The sequence below is a fragment of the Sinocyclocheilus rhinocerous genome, unplaced genomic scaffold (assembly GCF_001515625.1).
Source record: "Sinocyclocheilus rhinocerous isolate Xijiao unplaced genomic scaffold, SAMN03320098_v1.1 scaffold834, whole genome shotgun sequence".
Lineage (NCBI taxonomy): Eukaryota > Metazoa > Chordata > Actinopteri > Cypriniformes > Cyprinidae > Sinocyclocheilus > Sinocyclocheilus rhinocerous.
In genome coordinates this window covers 7,178-29,680 of record NW_015645089.1, presented here as the reverse complement: position 1 = coordinate 29,680, position 22,503 = coordinate 7,178, and the positions used below count along the sequence as shown (strand labels likewise).

The following is a 22,503-nucleotide window of genomic DNA, read 5'->3' as shown; positions in this document are numbered from 1 at the left end:
CATTGTATTTGTTTCATGTTTAGTGTTTATTTTCATAGAAAATTTTATATTTTATAATTATATTCAGACGTGCCCCACATTTTAGTAAAATAGAGTGGACAAACATTTGAAGACAAAGACATTTGAACATCTAAAGGTTAAATACCTCCTTTCAATATTTTTCTAAAGCTTTCTTGTGAATATGAGATTTTTTTTATATTTTTAAAGATTTTTTAAGAAATGTAATTTAAAATTTAAATGTTTATATTAATTTAAATGTTTTTTTTTTAAATACTTCAAATTTTGTACTATACTTCCTGTAGGATGCTAGATGTGTGAATGTTTTGAAATTGATTTAAAATCTAGAATGTGTTTTTGTCGCATGATATCAGACTGTTTTGTCAAATCATGCTGCTTTTCAGTCAGTTTTCAAAAGAGTGGGCGGTTCTCCCAGAGTTCCATGTAAATAACAGAGACATGTTTCCTGCTGGGAAATGAGATATGAGACAAAACACGCAGTCTCCATCCACAGGGTAATGAGTGTGGATTTTTCACATATTTCTGCAAGAACAAAATGTTTCAGCATGTTAATTGTATGCGGCCACATGGAATGAACGAGAAACTTTCTCTCTGAAGGGAATTAGATGGCTTGTGTTAAAGTTTATTTGTGCTCCAACCCAGAAGGTACGTATCACAGTTTGTTTTAGGCAAATCTTAAATGTTTATATGCCTACAGATTAATCTAAACTTGAATGGACGTTATAATGTCTGCAGGCATTCATTTACTTTTTTAAATGATGTTTTTTGAAAGGAATAAAAGCATAACTATACCAAAGTATAACTAACTTTAATACAATTAACAATCTTAATAATATAGGGAATAATTAACTACCAGCACATCTTTAATGAAGGAGATGTTGCATTTGGTTTTATTTGTAGTTTAGCGGTTAAATCGTTAAAGAAAAAAAATTACCCTCATGTCATTCCAAACCCATATGACTCTTCTGAGCGTCACATGCACATTTAATATGCACATGTGCAAATTGTATTTAATAGGCATGCAGGTTTGGAAAGACATAAGGATGAATAAATGACAGTATTTAAATTTTTTAAAGTGTACAATTCCTTTGAAACTTGATTTTATTCATCAGAAAATGACTGGATTGTGAAAAGTGGTCTGGAGGGGGAGGGGTTGCAAATAATGTGGAGCAAGGTATTATTTTAATAAAAGATTGACTTTTTCCCCCCTTTTGAAATAACATGCACCAATGAATCGCTCATAGTAAGATGAGGAAAGTGCATTAAAAAAAGTAAACGGGGTCAACTTTTAACAAAATCTGGGCTAGAAAGTGATGGGTAAAAGTTGAATCACAACTGAAATGTTGCCTCGTGTAAACTGTGTTGCAGAATCTGTGGTTGAGAGGAGGTTACTAAGGCAGAGAGTTTTCCCCAGACTGAGGGAATACTGCAGATGCACACATGGAGTCGAGTTCAGAGTGAGCAAACATTCATCATTTCTTTTTTCACATCTTCTGTCAGTATGTAAAGTGTTTGATCAGCTTGTAAATAATCTGAAGAACATTACAGTTGTGTTGCTTCCAGTTGACAATAACAAATGATTTCTCAAGCAATTGTGTTTTAATCCATAAACATGAATAAATAATGGTTATTTCTTTCATTGGGAAATCGAGCATCTAACAGGCCCTCCTACTGTCTCATTATCTAAACATCATGCATTTTTAATTGTGCAAATAACAAAAGGCTGACTGGGTTAGTATTGAACTTTATTGTTAACACTATTTCTATACTGCTTTCTGAAAGCATGTCAGTAGACAGTTTACGGTGCATAAAACACTGTGGTTGTTTTGGCTAATAGATGGCATCTAGGCCACCAACACAAGGTCTTTATTGAATCATTTGCATCCTCCCTCTACAAGAACTAACATTACAAAAAAGCAAAAAATTGTCTGTTGATCCAACCTGTCTGCAGGGTATTGACCCGTATGAAGCAGCAGAACCCAAAAACTGGCCTTCGCAGAAGAAACGACTGCAAATTCTGGAGGACTGCAGGAAGAATTCTCTGGGGCCTTTCTTTGTGGTAACATTTGTTTCAGTACAGCATGATTATTTAATTGTAGGTATATGGTAGATTTTACTTGATACAACAGCTCTAAAATAGTTAAAACATTTTATAAAAACAATAAGCCATTTATGGTCATGTGTTCCTAGCGTGCAGAGATGTTACCATGCTTAAAGTAATTCTAGGTACTTCACATTGGAGCAACGCTTGTTGCATGCAGAGCTCATAAAAGGATTAGATTCACTTCCAGAATAAAAAATTTCCATATAGTGGAAATTGAAGTCCACTATGGACTAAGAAAGAAAGACATGAACATCTTGGGTGACATGGAGGTGAGTAAATTATCAGGAAATTTGGTAACACTTTATTTTAAGGTGTCCTTGTTACACATGTTACATGTACTTACTATTATAATAACAATTAATTATGCATAATTACATGCAAGTAACCATAAACCAAACCCTAATCCTAACCCTAACCATAACCATATATTAAATGCGTGTAGTTAATCAAAGTAATTCAGTACGTAAATGTATAATACTGTAACACGGACACCTTAAAATAAAATGTAACCGAAAATGTTTATTTTGGAAGTGAACTAATCCTTTAATATATGGAAAATAAGTGATATTTGAAGAGTTCATTTGCAAAAACCGATAACTTTATTTTTTTTCAGAAATCACATTTTTTTATTGCGCATTCCAAGTAATATCAATCAAACTGCAGTTGTGTTGTTTTGATTAAGTAATAATAACTTAAACAAATACAGGTAATTTACTAATCACTGAGACAGCTTCTCAAAGACATTTGTAAAAGGGTTGATTCAAGTAGTACCTGTATCAACAACATCTTTCAGCTAAAAGAAAATTTCAAAAGACTCCTGACCGCAAGATCACCATCCAAGAATCCTTTGGTGCTCATCATAGATGGTCTTGACCAACTGCCAAAGACTGATGGACAACTCGACTTGACATTACTTCCCGAGTCATTAGCTCCAAATGTAAAGCTTCTCATTTCTATAAATGTAAACAGGCCTGATCTTCTTGCTACTCTGAAGAAGTATTACCCAGATTCAACTGTGTTCTGTGAGCTGCAAGAAGTAGAAAGTAAAAGCTGCAGCCAGCTTCTGACAAGACTTCTTCAGGAGTCCAACAGAAAGATCACCTCAGGCCAACAGATGTATGTGAATCAGGCTTTTAAGAAATGCTCTGTCTCACTATATGTGGAACTCCTTCACAGACAGGCAATCCACTGGAAGTCAGAGTTTGAGATTACGGAGAACTCTCTGGTCCAAGAGGTCCATAATAACATTGTTCTGATGTTTGATCATCTGGAGAAGAAGCATGGGAAAACTGTAGTCTCCAAAGCTTTAAGCTATCTTACCTTGGCCAGGTACGGCATGACCGCAGCTGAGCTGACTGATGTTCTTTCTTGTGATGATGAAGTTCTCGCATCTTTCCTTCCACCAGGCGATAGCGTACCACTTACAGTGAGGGTTCCTGAAGTTTTTGTGGAAAGTCTTCTTTCAGACCTGAAGGGGTTTCTAGTGCTGAGGAACATTTTAGGTACCCAAACTCTTTTCTGGGTCAGCAGACACTTCCCCTTGGTCGTATGTAAGAGGTACCTGTGCTCAGAGGAAACAAGTCAGAAGATACATCATGTGCTGTTAGATTATTTTAGTGGCTCCTGGGCAAATGGCACAGCAAAGTCTTTGATCGTCAATGAAGACATGAAAATGCCAAGCTCTTCAGATGCCCCACAGAATATTAACATTGACAGACAAGTACCAAGTCAACCTTGGATTTTTTCTCCTCCTTTCTATATCTCTGCTGCCAAGAGTCCATCAGCAAGAACACATCCCAATTTGAGGAAACTCCACATACTCCATTTCCATTTGTTGAAAAGTGGGAGAATTGAGGAGCTTGGTAACCAAATGATTTCTCAGGAATACCTTCAGGCAATGCTGCAAGCAGAACTGGCTGACGAACTGTTCCTGTGGCTTGAGAGGACATCTCAGTTGCTGTTTCCCAGGGAACTTCAGCTACTCCACATCATCTTGAGATCTTCAGCTTGTCTGCTGAGGAACAACCCTGCCGATCTGCCAACAGTACTGCAAGCCAAACTTATTCCTTTTCTGAATGTTTTTCCTGCATTGGAAGAATGTGCCAATCCGCCAAGGTCTGAAGGTATTATCCCAAAAAATGGAGTGTATACTGTGTTGCCTCCAGTTCCTGCAGTACCTTACACCCACTGTACACCGCAAGAGTCGACAGCTTCCCGAATCATACAGTCAACTGGATCTTCCTGTGGCACTGTGGTGGTTGTACTGGAGAATGGTGCTGCTTGGGTTTGTAATGGAGGTATATTTGAAGGCTTCAGACTAACCCAATCCTCTAAACTGCATTTCACGAGTGTCAGTAGCTCTGGAAACAAATTCCTTCTGAGCACCCATTGTGGTAAACTTGTCTTGTGGGATGCAGGTGTTAACACACAGCCTCAAGAAATTCAAACCCAAAACAGGGAGAACACCATTCTTGAGGGTGTCTTGGTGTCTAATGACAAACTCTTTGTATGGTGGAGAGGACAAAACATTGTTAATGTATTTGTCGATAGAGAGGAACAGACCGAACTGCACTGCACTTATGAGATAACCTGTGTGACATGTTCTGAGGAAGGTGATATAATTTACTGTGGACAGAAAGAAAGTTCTGTGACAATATTTGATTGGTCCAATGGTCAGCTTCTAGCCACATTTACTTGTCCAAAAGAAATGCCATTAATTGATATGATTCTCTCTGAGGGTGACGGGATGATTACATGTGTAGATCAAGCAGGAAACATGTTTGCTTGGAATCTTAAGATCATAACAGAACCAGTTCTGATTTGTGAGAACCACTGCACAACCCAGGGGAAGGTGTTAAATACAGACTATAAAGGGGACAATGTTCTCCTAATATGTAAAAAGCAACAAATGCAACTCATTGATATTCATCAAACTGATGTACTTGACCAATTCAATCCCCCAAAAGGCAAAACATTTAAGAAAGCCATAATGGATCAAAACTCACGCTTCATCCTTGCTTTACTGTGCAATTGCCCGTTTCTGCTGGTCTGGAATTGTGCCTCTGGACAGTGTGTGTTGAGTCTGGACACTGCAAACTGTCAAGCTGTTAAACTTCTGAAATGTGGGGCCACTTACCTGGCAGCAATAACAAGCATAAGTGTTCTTATTTGGGACATGGATCTCATTACAGCTTCAGCATTGGCACCAAAATCTGGAAAGAGGGTGGAGATGGTGGCTGTGGGATCTCATGGAGAAAGTTGTTACTCTTCGGATGGCTCCAAACATATTTGGAAGTGGGGGGTATCAAGTGGCAAAGTAGAAGGCCGCTTCCTTCACCAAGGTACTGTGGAGTCTATGTCTGTCTCTGGAGATGGCAACTACCTTGTGAGTATTGCAACTGGAGACATATATGTCTGGGAAACCAGTAGTGGGGAAAATATTTACAGAATCTCTAATAGTCAAGCTTACAAGGTTCTAATAACACCCAAGGGCAACTCCGCAGTTGCACTATCAGAGACCGGTCCATCAAGGGTGTGGAAATTGCAGAATGGACATGGGATTTGCAGCATTCATCTTCATCTCAGAAATGCCACCATTTCTCCAGAGAGCACCTTCCTTTTAGGACTTCACAGTGGGGATCTCTTGGCTGTTAGCCTCTGGTCTGGTAATGTAAGCAAATGCTTCTCATGCTCTGACCGGTCACATGTTGTTGCTTTCCATTCTCTGCTTGACCATCCAGATTACGTGATTGTATCTTCAGCCTCAGGCGATGTATACTCCTGGAGGTTAACAGAGGATACTATTTGTCATCAATTCCAGCTGCCAGACTCTTCTTTGTGCCAACCGGAGATCTTTAGACTATCATCAGATGGAGGTTATGCCCTCCTTTCAATATCTGAATCCACTATAAACATCTTAGATTTCTCCAACAGTAAACTGTGCTCTTTGAGAACCGAAGGACCTGTTCTGCAACAATATGCATCTGTAGGTGTTTTTGGACAATATGTGGTCTATATATGTTTCTCCTCTCTGGTGTGCCAAAATATATCCTGTGATCTCCATGAGAAGCCGATGCTGGTAGCCATACGTCTGACTGATGGGGAGACCGTAGGCAGGTTCTATTTGTGCAAGAACCCCTCTACTCTGACTGTTTGTGAGGATTTTTTTGTGTATGTGGGGTTTCAGGATGGCTCTGTTGGGGTTTATTCTGTTAATGACACCAAGAAAGGTAAAAGCAGCTGGAAGGAGGATGTTCTAAGCCCAACACATTTGTGTCCACTGGATGAGCAATTGATTTGGTCACCTCTAGAAAAACCTAACCTTACTTGGGTTGAATTGCCCCTGCAGCTGTATTAAATAATTCCAGTGTGTATTTTTACAATGTTCTAAAGTGCTAAGACCGCATTTGTAATATGTGATATACATAAGTTTATCATATTAAAAAATGTAAATATGTTCACTTGTCTCATACCTCAGGATTCAATAAGATGAGAAAGCAGGTGTGAAAATTAAGCTGTACAATTTTATAAAAATAAAATTGTCTCATGGAGTATCACAGTATATAGTAGCCTATTTACCGTATTATACATTTTAAAAATATTTTTATTATCCATTAATTTTTTTATTTATTTACATATTTATTTATTGTTGACTTGCATAGCCACACAGCATAATTTTGTTAACTTTGTATTCTATCATTCTAACAATTAGCCTACAATAACTAGGTACTAACCCTAAACCTAAACTTTAACCCATGTAGATACCTTCTTATACTACCAGTCCTTTTTGAGTAAGTACACTGTAAGTACACATGCTGTAAAATAAAGTGTGACCAGAGTTTTTGTATTGAAGCTAAAAAGTAGTTAAATATCAGTTTCATTTTTTAATGTTTAGATAATAATGTTTAAGAAGATTGTAATGGTCCAACTTCCAAAAGAAAAAATTTAATAAAATTTCTAAAGAAAAAAAGGTAGTTACGTTTGTTTCGTTTACTACTTTGTTAATTTGATGTTTTTAATGTAGTTAGCTATTTAGTAGTTACTTGTAAAGTTGCTTAGCCCCCCCAAAAAAGGAAGAGAATTATATTGATCTTACATGATTAATTTTATTCATACACAAACATCTATCTGTTTATCCTATTAAAACATTTGTTATGAAACATGTAATCCATATCCTATTAAAACATTTATTTAAAGGACGGCAATTGCAATATCGTAGGCTGTATTAATGTTCCACAATTTAAACACTTAACTAAAAAGAGATTACCGCGTGTGATGTGAGAACTACAATTCCCATCATTACTCACAGTCATACGGAAGTGATTCGTTACCATAAACGCACTTCCGCTACATTGCCCATTCCTTTCCTGTCTGCGGCCTCCGGTAAGATGACGGTGCAAATCTCGAAGAAGAGAAAGGTTGGTACGAATATCATTTCAAATTTGTGTAATTAAAGCGCAGAAGTGCAAAATAAGAGCGGCGCCTGAATACTATGGTACTTAACCATAACCTAAGCTGTTCAGACGAGGGTTTAATAAGGATGTTGAGGTGGATTGAGCTGGATGCTGTCGGCACAGAATCTGATGAGAAACATGGCAGGTGAACGCAGCGCTGATCTTATATTTGAGCGGTTCAAATGTGTAAAATGCAACACAGACGTTACATTTAAGCACGTTATATGTTTCCGGAAGCTAGCGTTAGTATGACTGCTAGAAATTGACACTATATTCAGGTATGGACCTTGTAAAGTGGAATATATAAGCAGTACATGCATCACAAATGTGTTCTGCAGCTTATAATCGCAGTTTTGTTTTATTTTTGATTGACATTTGTGACCCTGGACCACAAAACCAGTCATAAGGGTCAAGTCAATTTTTGAAATTGAGATTTAGACATCATCTGAAAGCTGAATAAATAAGCTTTCAATTGATGTATGGTTTGTTAGGATGGGACAATATTTGGCAATAACGTTATCTGGAATCTGAGGGTGCAAAAAAATCAAAATACTGAGAAAGTCGCCTTTAAAGTTGTCCAAATGAAGTTCTTAACAATGCATATTACTAATCAAAAATTAAGTTTTGATATATTTACAGTAGGAAATGTACAAAATATCTTCATGGAATGGTTTGTTAGGATCGGACAATATTTGTGAGAGATACAACTATTTGAAAATCTGGAATCTGAAGGGTGCAAAAAAATCAAAATATTGAGAAAATAGCCTTTAAAGTTGTCCAAATGAAGTTCTTAGCAATGCATATTACTAATCAAAAATTAAGTTTTGATATATTTACGTTAGGAAATTAACAAAATATCTTCATGGAACATGATCTTTATTTAATGTCCTAATGATTTTTGGCATAAAAGAAAAATTTATAATTTTGACCCATACAATGTTTTTTTGGCTATTGCTACAAATATACCCCAGCGACGTGAGATTGGTTTTATGGTCCAGTGTCACATTTGTCATAGTATTCAACACATATTGCAAGATGTTAATGTTCATATGAGACTCATTTGTCTGTCAATTTATTTCTACATCAGAAGACATAATCGTGTCAATGTTTCTCTATCAGTTTGTGTCGGATGGCATCTTCAAAGCCGAGCTGAATGAGTTTCTGACCCGAGAGCTGGCCGAGGATGGGTACTCCGGTGTGGAGGTCCGTGTCACGCCAACAAGAACAGAAATCATCATCCTAGCCACCAGGTGTGAACTGTTTACTCTCATTTGAGTTTATTTACATTACATTACATGCTTAAAACGTGCATTTAAAAGCATTGACATGGGTTAACTCGAGCATAGAGTGTAATGACTTTAATGCAATGTAAATGTAATGAATTGAATGTAGTGACCGTTTGTCTCTTCAGGACCCAGAATGTTCTGGGAGAGAAAGGCCGTCGCATTCGTGAACTGACTGCCGTCGTTCAGAAACGATTCGGGTTCCCTGAAGGCAGTGTGGAGGTGAGATTAGTGCTAAACACAGGCGTAAATGGGGTCCAAAACTAGTCTGTAACTGCATGTTCTGAAGTATTGGGTTGTTTGTTTGTAGCTGTACGCTGAGAAGGTGGCCACCCGGGGTCTCTGCGCCATCGCTCAGGCAGAGTCTCTGCGCTACAAGCTGCTCGGAGGACTGGCTGTCCGTAGGTGAGCGTTCACTTCCCAGCATGCTTTGGGCTCCCGACTGAAATTACCTTCAGTGATGATACGATGACGAGTCGGAACGGGGCTGGTTCTGTCTCTGAGGATTCTGGGTCAGGCTCACGTTCTGTGCGTCTGACTTCAGTTCCTCAAAGCAGCGAGTCCTATTTGCTTGAAGACATAGAGGCATTTGTCTGAGAAGGATGGATGGAAAGCAGGCAGCGTGTTTTATTTGGAGTCTAGATTATTTTTCATGTCCTTGTCCTGTGTGTTTATGGTTGTATACCGTGTCTGTTGTCCTCAGGGCCTGCTACGGTGTCCTGCGCTTCATCATGGAGAGCGGGGCCAAGGGTTGTGAGGTGGTCGTCTCTGGTAAACTGAGAGGTCAGAGAGCCAAATCCATGAAGTTTGTGGATGGCCTGATGATCCACAGCGGAGACCCTGTAAACTACTACGTCGACACTGCTGTCCGCCACGTACTGCTCCGTCAGGGTGAGTAAGAGTCACAGAGTGATGGTTCTCTGGAAACTTCATTCGTGTCAGATCTTTAGCTGTGGAAATGTTTCGAGAAAAAGTGTGGGGAAAAATAATTAAAATGAGTAAATGCAGTATTATGAGTAGGAAAAATTAAATATCTCAGTATTTTCTAAATATTTATAATTTTAGACAATATTTATAAGCACTATGAATTTGTCATCTTTAGCACATTGCATTTTAATAGGGGGAAATGTTTAGAGAAACGGTTAAAAAAATGAGAATACAGTGTATAAATTTTCAAATATTATTTTAGACATACAAGTAGCCTACTGTGGATTTTCATTTGTCAAATCTTAAGTGTATTAGTGTAAAAAAAAAAAAAAAATAGATCATGGTTTTTATATATAGAAAAAAGTCATATAGAATGATGATTAGAAATAAAATATAATTTAACTTACTAAACTAAATGATTTCCTAATAATTGAGACATATTTGCAGTATTAATTTTAAGTGCAGGTTGGGCCTTTATACAAGAAACTATATATATGCCTTTTTAATTTTAAATATTTGTTGTCTTTGGCATCTAAAAGATGGAAGCTCCTTATTTTTCCCAGTGATTTTAATCACTTGCAGTAGGATAGGAACATAGTTGAAACAGACTTTCAGATTTAAATGGGTTTATATTGCATTGAGAGCTTGTGACTCAAATTTAAATCAAATCAGAAAGTCGGGAGCAGAAATGGGTATCATCTCAAATACCTGGACTTCAATGTGCAAACCTGTTGCCATATAAAATTATAAGCAGGGTTTCCGCGGGTCTTAAAGTCTTAAATTTAGTTGTCAAATTTAAGGCCTTAAAAAGTCTTAAATTGTACAAGAAAGTCTTAATTTTAAGTCTTAAATTTGAGCTTAAAAATCCTGCAGAAACCCTGTATAAGGTTTAGCATGGCACCTCAAATGTCTAACATACTGAATAACTAATTGTTGGAAGTTTAACTAGGGTGACCACGTTCTGGCCAGGATTTCTATATTTCCTAAAATATCTAGGTTTTGGCTTTGTTTGTGTGTGCAGACCGATCGGTGTATGACATCAAAGTACCATATAGACGGTTATGCTTTCTAAACGCTCTCGAGGTACTTTGATGTCAAAGACTGATCGGTCTGAGCCGCACTGCTTTTAAGTCGAACACACCTAATATGTACGCGTAATTGCATCGCTTTGACCGTAGATCCCACCTTCTCACACGCCATGATTGGTCCATTATGTACAATGCTTGCATGTTATTGCTCAAACTACTTTTCGATCATTACCTTCAGCAAGCATGAAAACAAAGCCAAAACAAATCCTGGCCAGGACGCGTCCTGGGAAAATGGCACGTATGGTCACCCTAAGTTTAACCTCAGAAGCGTATAAATCTTTCCTTCAGTGACGATATACTGAACCAGAATTAGATTGTTTCAGAAGAGTCTTAGTCAATTTTTGGTTCTTCAGAGCAATGTGATGTTTCAGAGGCGTTCCTCTGAGAAGGCTTTGAATGCATGCTTTCAAACGTATGGTGAAGCTCAAATGGCAACAGTATACCAACTGGTTTCAATGTTTTATACAATGTTTGTGCCAGCTGACCTCCACCTTCCCTTCAGTGATGATACGATGACGAGTCGGATTGAGGCCCGTCTCTGAGGATTCTGGGTCAGGCTCACGTTCTGTGCGTCTGACTTCAGTTCCTCAGAGATCAGGTGTCCTCTTAGATTGAAGATGTAGAGGCATTTGTCTGAGAAGGGTTTTTAATTTTTTCCTTCTTGCTGACTAGTTCTTGACTTGTCTAGTTTTGTAATGTGTCCTTGTGATTTTGTCTGCATATAGGTGTGCTTGGAATCAAGGTGAAAATCATGCTTCCCTGGGATCCCAGCGGCAAGATCGGCCCCAAGAAGCCCCTGCCTGACCACGTCAGCATCGTGGAGCCCAAAGATGAGGTCCTGCCCACCACCCCAGTGTCCGAACAGAAGGGGACCAAGCCCGAGGTCCCAGCCATGCCACAGGGAGCCCCAGTGCCAACCCCATAAAGGAGTAAGACCTAAAAACCCCAAACTGACCTCCACGTTCCCTTCAGTGAAGATACGATGACGAGTCGGATTGAGGCCCGTCTCTGAGGATTCTGGGTCAGGCTCACGTTCTGTGCGTCTGACTTCAGTTCCTCAGAGTCAGGTGTCCTCTTAGATTGAAGATTTAGAGGCATTTGTCTGAGAAGGGTTTTTCCTTGCTGACTAGTTTGTCATTGATGCTTTTTTTTATTCTAACAAGATGTTTTTGTCTCTTCTAGGTTGACCGATCATTGATGGAAGGCCTATACTTTTCTGTATAAAAAAATAAAATGATAAATGAGGAAATGTTGTCTGTTTTCATTCACTTCAAATGAGCAGTGTTTTAAAGACGTTATGATTGAAATACATGGAGATCTTGGTAGCTTTTAACACATTTGAGTCTAATCTACCTGAAGATGTTAAACATAACCGTGACCAGCAGAATACAGTTGAAGTATCAGCATGCAAGTCATGTTGCCAGAGAAGCTTTATGACTTGTGACAACTGCTAAAAACTATTTATTTTATTTATTTTACTTTGTTTATAAAGCAGTGTTTAATTGTAATGAAATTGCAACATTACGGAGGGGGGAGGGGGGGCTGAGTGGACTTCTATAATATGTACAATATAATGTTGCATTCAGTGATTTTGTATGTTTGTTTGACTCCATGGCCCCCCATTGCACAATATGGCCTCATGACTTTCCCAGTTGTATGGTGTTTTCTGGATAAGAATTAAGGAGACATGTATATGTACACACACACACATATATGTATATATATTCGACCACAATTTCTACCTTGTGAAATTTTTTAAAGGTTAGTATAAGTAGAAAAATGCACGTGGAGTTTAAATTGCATGACTTTCTAGGTTTGGAAACAACACCCACTTTATATTAAGTGGCCTTAACGATGTGCTTTCATTTAAATTAATCATTTGGTACAATGCACTTATTTTGTACATGTTTTTACAATGTTCTTTTAAAAATACATGCAATTGGATCTATAATTACACTGTTGACCCATACCTTACACCTACTCATACCACCTAACCTCTCCTGTATTTTGCCTCAATAGCAGCAAAAGTGTTTTGCAATACAATATGAACATAAGTACATTGTCCTTTTTTTATGTAAAAGTGGGACCAATAACACTTAAAATGAAGTTAAATTGCAATAAGAAAGCTTGATTTTTAGTTTATTTGAATGCTTGTTTTGTCTTAATTTTGATTCGTTGAAGTCATCTTTTAAGTCGCCTAGTTGAGAACCACTGCTGTAGAGGTCATCAGCTGCGTTTAGTTGAAAAAGGGAGGATCTTGCGCTAGGTTCCATTCACATGTAACACGATTTCAAGTCAATAATAGAATCCATCAAAGAGCAAAAAAGCTCAATTCTTGAAATTCGTTTGCTATGTATCCAAATAAAAGGATTACATGCCGAGATACTAGCAAAATTATTTTATTCCTATATTCTTTATCTTTATAAGAATAATCCTTTGGATACATTGCAAACGAATGTCAAGAGTTGAGCTTTTTTGCTCTTTGATGGATTCTATTTCGTTGAACATTACACTTGTTTCAGTTTAATGGCTATTAGTGAAAAGTGCTATGATGAGAATCATGGTGCAGAAGGATTGCCATAGTTCTATTCATGATACAATGGTACTACAATGGTACATGTCCAAAACAAACACGTTTAAACCACTTTTTGTCAGTGGACTGTTGAATTAAACAGATTAAGAACCATTTTCAGTGTTTTTAACAAATAGTTAATTCTTATTCGTGAAGCTAGAAGAGAATGCAGCAGTGCCGTGCTGCCTTGTGTGTGTCATGGGTGGATCTTATAAAGTTACACACACACACACACACACCTGATTCACAGCCTGAGCTGCTGCTACCAGAAGTTTTAGCTGAAGATCATGAGTTTACCCGACTATAAATCGCCTGGAAAACAGTCCTCAGCAGCTGTGCAGTCGGTAAGACATTAAACATGAACAGAAAGAAACAATTACATTTCAAAATGGAATGTCACATTGTAGCATTTTCTTCGTGAATGTTCTATTTCATGTAACAGCTGTTCTGTGTTTCAGCTATTATTTTGTATCGCCTGAGATGTATTTTTGTAAAATTAATTACATTTTTGACATTATAGTTGTCTCTGTCATCGCGTGCTGTTAAAGATTTTCACAGCACCGCCTGTAAAGCAAATACTCGCGAGTTGTTTTTAACATCCAGTGCATGTACTACTTAGTACACGATACTTGTCCAGTAACAAGAAACTGCTTACTTCCCAATAGTAGTATTGTATGCTTAAGGAGGAAGCTGGTAAAAGATTAAACAACTACAGTATTTTGAAACCGAGATTAATAAAATGATTTTAAAAATTCAAATACTGAGAATGCAGTATGTAACATTAATGGCGAGTTATGTCAATAAATCTGCTGCATTTGCTAAATTCTTTAACTCCAAAGTTGCCAATTTTTTTTTAGAGAGAACTAAATGCATGGCGTTATTATTTGTATTATCGTACTGACATGCACTATCATGACAGATTTGTTTCTTTCTATGAATTTTCTGAAGTCACCGTAATGTCATAATAGTGCATATGGTATGTAAATATAACATTCTTTGCTTTAATTTTAGTGTTTTTCCTAAGCACACAGCAAGAGTGGCTTATAGACAACTCTGTGAATGTCCTTGAGTGGCCCAGCCAGAGCCTGGAATTGAACCCAATCAAATATTTCTGGAGAACCCTGAAAATGTGCATCTGCCCTCATCCAACCTGACAGAGCTTGAGAGGTGAAGAGGTGAGGAGAAGAATGGCAGATAATTGCCAAATACTGATGAGCAAAGCTTGTCGCATCATACCCAAAAAGTCTTGAGGCTGTTAAGGTGCTTCAACTAAGTACTGAGTTAAGGGTTTGAATACTTATGCAATGTACTTCTTTCAGTTTTTTTATTTTTAATAAATTTACAAATTTGTGACAGTTCTGTTTTTGCTTTGTCAATATGGTGTATGGAGTGTAGATTGATGTGCAGAATTTTTTTTTAATTTAAAGCAGTTTAACATAAGTCTGCAACATAACAAAACGTGAAATAAATGAAGGGGTATGAATACTTTATATATATATATATATATATGTATATATGCACATTTGACATAATTCATATTTTGAGATTTTTTGTGTCCTTTTTCAAACTATTAATTATTAAGAGGTTTATTGAATTATGTCTTATTTTGTTGCTTAGCTTGATTCAACAAAAGTTGCTTCAGTTCATGTTGGTCTTTAATTGTTCTTTACGTCATTGCACCTTGGAGACCTTGGGTAGTCTGTTGTGTTGGTATCAGTAATGACAAAGAGTGGTCAGCATCTCTCAGGCTTTCAATCAACTATTCATATTAACTGTTAAAACCGACATGTGTTCTTTCTCCACAGAAATCCCAAGTTGTGCAGCTGAACATTGGAGGTCATGTCTTCAGCACCACCCTGGGAACCGTCCGTAAATTCCCAAACTCCACACTGGCGGGCCTGTTTAACGGATCAACCAAACGGATGGACTCTGAGGGCCGTCACTTCGTAGACCGCGATGGGACTTATTTCGGGTACATCCTCGAGTACCTCAGAACGGAGAAACTTCCTACTGAACACCTGCAGGAGGTGCATAAGGAGGCGCTTTACTACGACATCAAACCTCTGGTCAAAGCCATCGAGGAGACGCCGCAGTTCTTCGGAGAGACGGTCGGGAGACAGCAGTTTTTGGCCCGTGTACCGAATTATCAAGAAAACCTGGAGGTGATTGTGCGGGTGGCCAGAGCCGAGGCCATCGCCTCACGCTACTCCAACATAATCGTGTGTGTTGTGAGGACAGAAGATGATTTAGCCAGATACAACCATGCTATCGACAGTCTCGGCACCCCGAGAGAGTCCGTGGTGAGCTTTGGTCCGTGGAAAGCTCCTGCATCAGTGGAAGATCTGTTAGATTGCGTCAAAATGGACATAGAAGCCAAAGGATATAAAGTAAAGATCCAACCACACAGCATAGACAAAGGGTTTCTCTTTAAGAGCAACGACTTCTTCTATAAATTGATTTTCACTTGGTGGTGAAGAATTTTAGGCCCAAGCTCGTGACTTGGAAATAGAGATTTAAAAAGTGAAGGAATGTTTTATATATTATATAATCAGCTTATCAAACAAATTCGACATTAACAGCTTCTGTTCCTTTAGCAGACCCACCTATCGACAGCTGTCAATCATGTATAATGGTGTTCTTATCTGTCAGTATCTGTTAAACCCTTGTTTAATATTGACTCTAGTTGAACAATCCTGGCCTTTGGCTTAAAATAGCTTCTGCACGGATGTGTCTTTATTAGGAATATTCTGGTTCGGGTTTTATCAGCAGCATTTGTGGCATGCTTTGGATTACAACATAATATTATTTTGACTACATTTTGTGTACAGAAATGCCCTTAACGTAATTTAGGTAAATACATAGTTTTAGATGCTGCAGCCTTTACGTTGCTTTTAATTGAACCATAAACCCTTCAAATCAGCTTTAGGTCTTAAGGAATGTTTTTGGCTTGTTAATTTGTCAACACATGAGAATTGTAAAATCGTATGCATTTTTTTATGCATGCAACTTTTATGTATTTGGTTGATGCTTTTATCCAAAGCAACTTGCATTGTATTCAAGGTATGCATGTTATCATGCTATCCCAATGCATTATATAAGAATGTGGAAACAGGTCCATTTCATATACCAACATTATAATCTCCCTAATTTGTGCTATGTGTAAATAATGTCTGTTTTCACTTTGTACAGCATGTGTTTATGATGTTTTTTTTTTGCTGCCAAGACACTTGATTAACCCTTTGCTCATGTAGATCATTAACGGTGCAAAATAATATTAAGAAAGAGTGATGTGCCATTTCCAGCAGAATTGCTGTTGTAGTATCTTATTACTTCATATATGAACCAGGATACCAAAAAAAAAGTCTAAAAAAGTTTTTTTGAATGTCAAAAATAAATTTAATTGATTACGTTATTGTCTAATATTTACTGATTGCTTTATGTGTTGCTTCTAGTCCATTATTATCTGTCACATTATTATTATTATAGCCGTGATGTGCCATTTCCAGCAGAATTGCTGTTGTAGTATCTTATTACTTCATATATGAACCAGGATACCAAAAAAAAAGTCTAAAAAAGTTTTTTTGAATGTCAAAAATAAATTTAATTGATTACGTTATTGTCTAATATTTACTGATTGCTTTATGTGTTGCTTCTAGTCCATTATTATCTGTCACATTATTATTATAGCCACCTATATTTTATGGTATATGCTATAATTCTTTAAAAAAAGATATTGAAATCTTTAATCATCTCTTCATGTGCAGAGTCACTGAAACGAGTGAAAGGTCAAGCTTAGAAAAAAAATTAAGAACATTTTAATCTGTTTTATTGTTATCTCATTAAAATCAGAATAGGTTGTTTGTTTCTAATATTATGACATTAAAAATGTATTACTGTATGTAGAAGGCATAGAATGTGTGATTTCTGAAGACTTCCGTCCATGAGGTGTCGCTGTTCCGCCGCAAACTTCTGACGCCGCTGAACAGCGCATGCGCGAAGAAGAGCAGGAGCGCAGCCATAAACACCGTTATGGCAGCTCATCTGAAGAAACGAGTTTATGAGGAATTCTCTAAAGTTTCTCAGGTGAACACATAAAACACGGCATATACTGATTATAAAATGTCATATTATTGTGCTGGTCACAGAATATAATTATAATATAATTATAATAATAGAATATAGGTAAAGCAGATGTAGCATTTAGCATTAGTGTGTTGATTATTACTGTAACCGTTATTATGTGTATTAACTATTTTTCTAACGACAAACAGCCATTTATTCATTTATACATTTATGCTATTTGGCTGTTATTTGCTTTATTTCAAGTCTTTTTAGTCAGAGGAAAGTTGAAAAACTACACATTTTTAAATGCACTTGTGTGTGCTTTTCTTTTGATTTTCTTACTGTAATCGTAATGTTTTCGATTCTTTGTTTTCCATTTCTTTTCTCTTTGGAGCCTGCAACAATAACATCTCATTGCCAACACTTGATGTTGGTGTATTGATCTGCATTTGATAAGCAAACTCTCAGATTGTGTAATAATGAAAAATAAATAACTAAAATTAATGTTTTAAGTCTTTCGTGGTTGTGTCTGAGACATATATCACAAGATATCAGAAGTGAAATAATCAGTGATATCAGTCTTTTCTCAATGTTTATATCAGAGCCTATTGATTGATCATGTTTTGTTTTTTTTTGCAGCAGGTGACTCTTGAGGAGGTTCCAGCGAAAAAGCTTCGACTGACCAAACCCAGTAAATCAGCCGCTCTTCACATAGACCTGTGTAAAGCCACCAGCCCCACAGACGCTCTGCAGTACCTGCTGCATTTCGCACGGAAACCTGTGGAGGCTGAGAGCGTGGAGGGGGTCGTGCGCATACTGCTCGAGCATTATTACAAGGTATCGCAACACAACCTTCATGGCTGATACTGTTATTACTTATTACGCACTCAGACATTTTGAAATGAAACACTTGCATATTCCATTAAATGTGTATGATGAAAGTAATATTATGTATTACTTTTAATAAATGTGCCCTATGTGTTTGCGGTAATGTGGTCTACAGGAGTCAGATAACTCTGTCAGGCTGAAGATCGCTTCATCAAAACCCAGGGCTTTGCTCCAGACTGCGTAGTAGATGATGCTATTAACACTCTCAACAATGAAAGTAAGTCTTTGATTTAAAATGATAATGTTCTACTAGAAAGTAATGTGACTCTTAATATAAATGTATTTATCATTTAAGCAGTTGTTTTATTTAATGTCATACCTCAACAATAATAATGGCCCCGGGTAGTTCACAAAAGTGTCTTTAGAAGATGATGTCTAGACTCGAGTATATTGATTATCAAAAATATTAACAACTCAAAAAAAAAAAAAAAATATTCTGACACATATAAAATGCATTACTAAAATATATTGTTTTTTTATGGTAGGGCTAGTGAGAATCTGAACCACTGACCAATTAGGTCAGCAGAAATATTCCTTACTACTGTACTGTCAAGCCCTGAATAATTCAATCAATACAGATGAGTTTGGGTTAACTGTGTGTGGAAATTGGATTTTTCTAAGAATTTTGCCTGTGTTTTAGAGTCTCATCAGGTTCTGGCGCAGCTTCTGGACACTCTATTGATCATCGGCACTCAACTCCCAGACAAGATTGCTGTCATTCAGAGACTTATAGATGTGGCTTGCAAGGTGATTGTAATAAATAAGAAGATATCTTCCATTCCTATAACTCTGAAATCATACTTTTGGCAGTAACAATGGTTGATACTGATTTAATCAGCTTTTTAGCAGTTTTATATCATTCTGAATCAGAAATATTATTACAGTTGTTAAATATTTTACTTTCATGTCATATTGTTCCTCAGCATCTCTCAAGCACTTATTTCGGAGTGAGGAATAAGTGTCTGCAGCTGCTGGGCTGTCTGGGGACAGTTGATAAACCTCTCAGTAAAGAGACTGATGCGGGACCTGGAGCACAAACATCTCCTGTACGGGACGTACAGAGTGTGATCAGCGACTACTTCCAGGACCAGGTCCCTCGCGTCCGCACCGCCGCCATCAAAGCCATGGTACATGAGCTCTGTAGAATAACGCCATGTTAAAATGCATTAAATGTGGCTTTTATTTACTTGCATTTCTTTAAATGACTTCAGTGCATTTTTCTTTCTCCGATCAGCTGCAGCTACATGAAAGAGGGATGAAAATTCAACAGACTATTTATAACCAGGTCAATATCAGCTATAATAATCTTACACTACCATTCAAAAGTTTAGGGTTGGTAAGATTTTTTAGTTTTTGAAAGCTGCTTACCAAGGCTGCATTTATTTGTTCAAAAGTACAGTAAAAATATTAGATATTATTATTTTTAATAACTGTTTTCTATGTGAATATATTGTAAAATGTAATTTATTTCTGTGATGCTTGATTTTCAGCATCATTACTCCAGTCTTCAGTGTCACATGATCTTCAGAAATCATTCTAATATGCTGATTTGCTGCTCAAGAAACATTTCTGATTATTATCAATGTTGAAAACAGTTGTCCCGCGTCATATTTTTGTGGAAACCATTTTTTTCAGGATTATGTGATGAATAAAAAGTTCAAAAGAACAGCATTTATTTGAAATAGAGATCTTTTGTAATATAAATGTCTTTACTGTCACTTTTAAACAATGTAATGCATCCTTTCTGTGTGGATCAATTTCTTTAAACAAACTTCTGAATGGTAATATATATTTTTTAAATTTTTCATTCCACTGAGCATGAGATTACAAAAGAAATAACTTGCATATGAATGTCTGATCCCCTGCACAGGCCTGTAAGCTCTTGAGTGATGATTATGAGCAGGTTCGTTCAACAACAGTGCAGATGGTTTGGGTTCTGAGCCAGCTTTATCCTGAGAGGTAGAGACTCTCAAAGCCTTACTTTGTGTTTTGTTGTATGTGCTCATCCCGTCTTCAAGAGTAGGTAATGCTGACTGCAGCCATTGTGTACTTACTGCTTTCTTGCTTTCTGAGCATGCACTGTTTGAAATGGTTATTTCAATTCAAGAAACTCAAGAATGAAGTCTCTTAACGTGGATTGAACATTAATTTGTCTTTATGCATTAACAGTATTGTTCCCATCCCCTCCTCCAATGAGGAGATCCGACTGGTGGACGACTCCTTCGGGAAGATCTGTCACATGGTCAGTGACGGCTCATGGGTAGTCAGAGTGCAAGCTGCAAAACTGCTAGTGAGTGTTGGGTGTGTTTGTAGCATGACCGCATGATTCATTTCTGATTGACTCACCACTCACTTTTCCATCCAACTGTTTCTCTCTCTCAGGGCTCAATGCATCAAGTCAGCCCTCATTTTCTGGAGCAGACTTTAGACAAGAAGCTGATGTCAGATCTCAGGGTATTTATACACAAAACACATGATGAAAAACATGCAAGAAACGTAAATGCAAGAACTTCTTAAAACATAATTCTCATTCTATCTCAGAGGAAACGCACTGCTCACGAACGAGCAAAAGAACTGTATGCTTCTGGAGAGTTCTCATCTGGACGGCGATGGGCCGATGACGCTCCTAAAGAGAAAGTCGACACTTCGGGTGTAAATCTTATCAACTCTGGAGCCTGTGGGGCTTTTGTTCATGGCTTGGAAGATGAGATGTACGGTATGTATTTCAAAACACTACCATTATTTATTTTTGAGGACATTTGTGACCCTGGACCACAAAACCAGTCATAAGGGTACATTTTTTTAAATTGAGATTTATACATCATCTGGAAGCTGAATAAATAAGCTTTCCATTGATGTATGGTTTCCATTGATGTATGGTTAAAGCTGTCCAAATGAAGTTCTTGGCAATGCATATTACTAATCAAAAATTAAGTTTTGATATATTTACGGTAGGACATTTACAAAATATCTTCATGGAACATGATCTTTACTTAATATCCTAATGATTTTTGGCATAAAAGAAAAATGGATCATTTTGACCCATACAATGTTTTTTTGGCTATTGCTACAAATATACCTGTGCTACTTAAAGGTGCTGTTTGTAGGATTGACACCGAGTGGTTGAACTAGGTATTGCAGTCCAAGTTCAAAATATTGGAGAGGGTTTTTTTCACCCGGCCCCTCCTCCTCAGACTTGACGCACACGCAGGTTGCCAGATTGACGACACCAACAGGAACGAGCACACTTGACGATGAATGAAATGAAATACGCTGTGTTTTCCGCCAACTGGCAACCCATTTTCAAAGGAGAATAACTGACTGTAGCATTGTTTTTCAGATAAACAAGTATGTTATCTTAGCATGTTTCTTAAATATCTGCAAACATATTATGGTATTTTTATGCTTTAGTAGAGTCAAAACTTATATACAGCACCTTTAAGACTGGTTTTGTGCTCCAGGGTCACATTTTAGCACTTAGTTATTCATTTGGTATCACTTTTCACAGAGGTGCGTATTGCTGCAGTAGAGGCGCTGTGTTCCCTCGCCAAATCCTCACCCAGCTTTGCTGAAAAGTGTCTTGACTTCCTGGTGGACATGTTTAATGATGAAATCAAGGAGGTGCGGCTACAGTCCATCCACGTGTTGCAGCAGATCTCGACTCATATCACGCTCAGAGAAGACCAGCTGGACACTGTCCTCGCAGTACTGGAGGTAGGCCACTGGTCTATGTGACAAAGTCTAAACCACTGAGCACAATGTAAGCATGACTGCTGTACAGTTAATCAAAATGCAACAAAATTGCAGTATGGCTTAATGTGATTATCAAATCACAAAAACTGCAATTTGATCATTTTATTAATTAAACAAATGTGTGTTTCAAGGGTGAAGCGTAGCACTGAAACCTTTTGCTCTCTGCAGTTTTCTGCATTTGAAAATGTATAAATTAAGTTAATATTATAAACATATAAATATTAGTAGCCTATAGTAATTTTACAGTTGTACTCTACAATAAAATAATAATATAATTAAAAAAAAAATTATTTTACAATGAAATATCACAATGGTAATATTTCTTAATTTGCTAAATTATAACAATAACAATAAT

The 22,503-nt window shown here is 37.3% G+C and overlaps 3 protein-coding genes and 1 pseudogene across 3 annotated transcripts; all 4 read left to right on the top strand.

Moving 5' to 3' along the window:
• Positions 1-450: 450 nt before the first annotated feature.
• LOC107705755 (NACHT and WD repeat domain-containing protein 2) lies at positions 451-6,687 on the top strand. Its single transcript, XM_016509210.1, has 4 exons — positions 451-663; positions 1,387-1,475; positions 1,970-2,077; positions 2,853-6,687. The coding sequence occupies exons 1-4, from the start codon at positions 624-626 to the stop codon at positions 6,477-6,479; spliced, it is 3,864 nt and encodes a 1,287-aa protein (XP_016364696.1). The 5' UTR covers positions 451-623; the 3' UTR covers positions 6,480-6,687.
• Positions 6,688-7,443: 756 nt separating this feature from the next.
• Positions 7,444-12,122, top strand: LOC107705782 (40S ribosomal protein S3). The gene is made up of 7 exons (XM_016509232.1): positions 7,444-7,539; positions 8,695-8,825; positions 8,987-9,080; positions 9,169-9,263; positions 9,562-9,749; positions 11,599-11,802; positions 12,056-12,122. The coding sequence occupies exons 1-6, from the start codon at positions 7,510-7,512 to the stop codon at positions 11,796-11,798; spliced, it is 738 nt and encodes a 245-aa protein (XP_016364718.1). The 5' UTR covers positions 7,444-7,509; the 3' UTR covers positions 11,799-11,802; positions 12,056-12,122.
• A 1,572-nt stretch (positions 12,123-13,694) lies between these two features.
• Positions 13,695-15,919, top strand: LOC107705773 (BTB/POZ domain-containing protein KCTD14-like). The gene is made up of 2 exons (XM_016509226.1): positions 13,695-13,789; positions 15,251-15,919. Exons 1-2 carry the CDS (start codon positions 13,733-13,735, stop codon positions 15,917-15,919), a joined length of 726 nt encoding a protein of 241 aa, XP_016364712.1. The 5' UTR covers positions 13,695-13,732.
• Positions 15,920-17,431: 1,512 nt separating this feature from the next.
• LOC107705754 (integrator complex subunit 4-like) overlaps positions 17,432-22,503 on the top strand; it is a 12,112-nt pseudogene continuing 7,040 nt past the window's right edge.

Excerpts from the sequence above, each read along its gene's own strand:
- LOC107705773 (XM_016509226.1), top strand. The coding sequence starts at position 13,733 with ATGAGTTTACCCGACTATAAATCGCCTGGAAAACAGTCCTCAGCAGCT. Across the intron at positions 13,790-15,250 it reads CCTCAGCAGCTGTGCAGTCG|AAATCCCAAGTTGTGCAGCT; the intron begins GTAAGACATTAA and ends CTTTCTCCACAG.
- LOC107705755 (XM_016509210.1), top strand. The coding sequence starts at position 624 with ATGGCTTGTGTTAAAGTTTATTTGTGCTCCAACCCAGAAG. Across the intron at positions 664-1,386 it reads TTTGTGCTCCAACCCAGAAG|AATCTGTGGTTGAGAGGAGG; the intron begins GTACGTATCACA and ends ACTGTGTTGCAG. Across the intron at positions 1,476-1,969 it reads CACATGGAGTCGAGTTCAGA|GGTATTGACCCGTATGAAGC; the intron begins GTGAGCAAACAT and ends ACCTGTCTGCAG.
- LOC107705782 (XM_016509232.1), top strand. The coding sequence starts at position 7,510 with ATGACGGTGCAAATCTCGAAGAAGAGAAAG. Across the intron at positions 8,826-8,986 it reads ATCATCATCCTAGCCACCAG|GACCCAGAATGTTCTGGGAG; the intron begins GTGTGAACTGTT and ends TTGTCTCTTCAG. Across the intron at positions 9,750-11,598 it reads CCACGTACTGCTCCGTCAGG|GTGTGCTTGGAATCAAGGTG; the intron begins GTGAGTAAGAGT and ends GTCTGCATATAG.